At 33.5% G+C, this 2818-nt stretch overlaps 1 protein-coding gene across 1 annotated transcript; it reads left to right on the plus strand.

Moving 5' to 3' along the window:
* The first annotated feature begins 311 nt into the window (after positions 1-311).
* LOC121738355 lies at positions 312-2075 on the plus strand. Its single transcript, XM_042130342.1, has one exon. The coding sequence runs from the start codon at positions 312-314 to the stop codon at positions 2073-2075; it is 1764 nt and encodes a 587-aa protein (XP_041986276.1).
* The last annotated feature ends 743 nt before the right edge of the window (positions 2076-2818 follow it).

Below are 2818 nucleotides of genomic sequence, written 5' to 3' on the forward strand. Positions count from 1 at the left end.
TGTACAAGCTATTAACGTCCATAATAGCAGACAGATTGTACCTATTTTGTGAACACAACAAAATCCTAGCAGTTGAACAACGCGGATGCAGGAGAGGTACCAGAGGATGCAAGGATCACCTTATGCTCAATAAAGCAATACTTGAAGATGCACATCACGCAAAAAAAAATGTAAGTATGTGTAGGATAGATTATCAGAAAGCCTTCGATAGTATATCCCACGAGTGGCTAATAAAACTACTTAGCCTTTATAAATGCCCGATTGCTGTCATAAGCTTTCTGAAGAAAGTAATGACAAACTGGAAAGTGGTTATGACAGCCCATGGAGAAAGAACAACAGTAGTTACAGACCCGATACAAACTAATTGCGGATTATTCCAAGGGGACTCACTCTCGCCCTTACTTTTCTGCCTAGCTATAAACCCGTTATCTCAAATTCTTAACAAATACACAAACAAAGGATACCAGCTCAAGGATAGCGCAAACATAAATCACTTACTCTATATGGATGACCTGAAATTATACGCTAAAACTAAGAAAACTCTAGAAAGCCTAATGCATACAGTAAAAATATTTACAAATGACATCGGAATGAAATTCGGACTAGAAAAATGCAATACACTACACATAATAGAAGGACGAAAATCCAGAAATCAAACAGAAGGGCAGATGCTGTTAAGTGGAGAGGAATTCGCATACTTAAAAGATAACGAAACATACAAATATTTAGGTATCCATGAATCTGGAAAGCTAAATCATCAAGAACTACGGCATCAAATAACAAAAGAATACTTTAAAATAACTAAGAAAATACTGAACACACACCTTAGCGCAAGAAATACGATGAAAGCAATAAATGCGTATGCAACCCCAGTACTACTCTATTCATTCGGCATAGTTAATTACAAAGATAGAGATATAAAAGCAATAGATACTAAAACAAGAAAATTATTAGCACTTAATAAGGCACACCAACAAAAAGCAGAAGTAGAAAGACTATATCTACCGACAGAGGAAGGAGGAAGAGGGTTATTAAATATAGAATCACTGTATAAAAGCCAAATTATTAAATATAAACAGCATCTAAATAAGGCGCGTGATTACCTAATAAAAGCAGTTAATGATCATGATAAAAATATAAATAAATACTCAATAAATGTAAATGCAGAAGAATATGTAAGAGAAATAGGATTAAATGGAAGAGATAATATAAATGAGACGGATATTAAAAAAGCTATATTAAAAAAGAAAATACATACCTGGAAGTCGAAACCCTTGCGCGCACAATTCCATAAACAAGTCCTAGAAAAGGAAAATATTGACAAAAATCTCTCGTTTAATTTGATCAAAAAACAAATGATATCCCCTACACTAGAAGCTGCCATTTTTGCAATCCAGGACCAATCTATAATAACTAAACAGTTCGAACGAGATATACTAAAGAAAGAGGTAGATGGAAAATGCCGAATATGCTTTACCAAAGATGAAACAATCCAACACATAGTTTCAGGTTGCGAAAAATTAGCAGGAGTACAGTACACACAAAGACACAACAATATCGTTCAATATATTTACTGGGCCCTAAGCAAAAAACACAATTTCAATACAGAACAGTTATGGTGGAGAGATAAGCTCACACAACCCCAAGTTAAAGAGAACGATACAGCCAAACTCATGTGGGAGATGCCAGTACAGACAGACGTACAAGTTATCCACAATAGACCGGATATAATATACATAGACAAGCAACAAAACATCACTTACCTGATAGATGTCACAATACCCACCGACTACAATATTGGCGCTAAAGAAATTGAAAAATTAACCAAGTACCATCTGCTGAAAAAAGAAATAACTAGACTCTGGAAAACCAAAGCCATCATCGTACCAATTGTAATAGGAGCAACAGGAATGGTCGCCAAGAGCATCCGTAGATACTGTGACACACTGGATGCTAAATTGGATCTAGCCATAATGCAAAAACAAACAGCTATTTACACAAGTACAATTGTTTCAAAAGTTTTGGGAAGTAACATACTAACAGACGAAGGCGAATCCGCAGTACCCTCTCCCTGAAGGTTTCGGGGCGGGACCGAGATAAATGCCAGCGAGAGCTGTGAGAAGCCAAACTTCACTCCGAATAATATAATATAATATAATAATATAATATAATATAATATAATATAATATAATATAATATAATATAATATAATATAATATAATATAATATAATATAATATAATATAATATAATATAATATAATATAATATAATATAATATAATATAATATAATATAATATAATATAATATAATATAATATAATATAATATAATATAATATAATATAGACTATAATAGCCTTACTCGATAAATGAGATATCTAACACTGAAATAAGTTTTAAAATCGAACCTGTAGTTCCTGAGATTAGCGCATTCAAGGAAACATACTCTTCAGGTTTATAATATTATTAAGTATAGATTTTTTTAAATTATCGCTTCACAAACTCTAGCCTCGATCTAAAAGACTATGAAAAGGCATAATGGGATGATGCATGGCATGGTAGTGATGATGATGATGATGAATGTAATTTGCATAGTAGCATAATATGCTTTCCGTTCTTAAAACAACGCCGAAACTCCCAAACTTGTATCTATAAAGAATCAGGAGTTCTTTCAGGCTCAGCACCTTCCGAACCACGGTATACCAGGTATACCTCGGTGCAAAATCTTACTTGTTTGTAGCATATGCTTAGAATAGTTCTCACGAAACCGAAGTCACCACATGTTTCCCCATAAATTTTGAGGAGTTCCCTCGATTAC

This window comes from Aricia agestis, chromosome Z, assembly GCF_905147365.1.
Source record: "Aricia agestis chromosome Z, ilAriAges1.1, whole genome shotgun sequence".
In the NCBI taxonomy this organism is placed as follows: Eukaryota; Metazoa; Arthropoda; class Insecta; order Lepidoptera; family Lycaenidae; genus Aricia; species Aricia agestis.

What these genes read in the sequence shown, in the direction of transcription:
- LOC121738355 (XM_042130342.1), top strand. Translation starts at nt 312, where the DNA reads ATGACAGCCCATGGAGAAAGAACAACAGTAGTTACAGACCCGATACAA.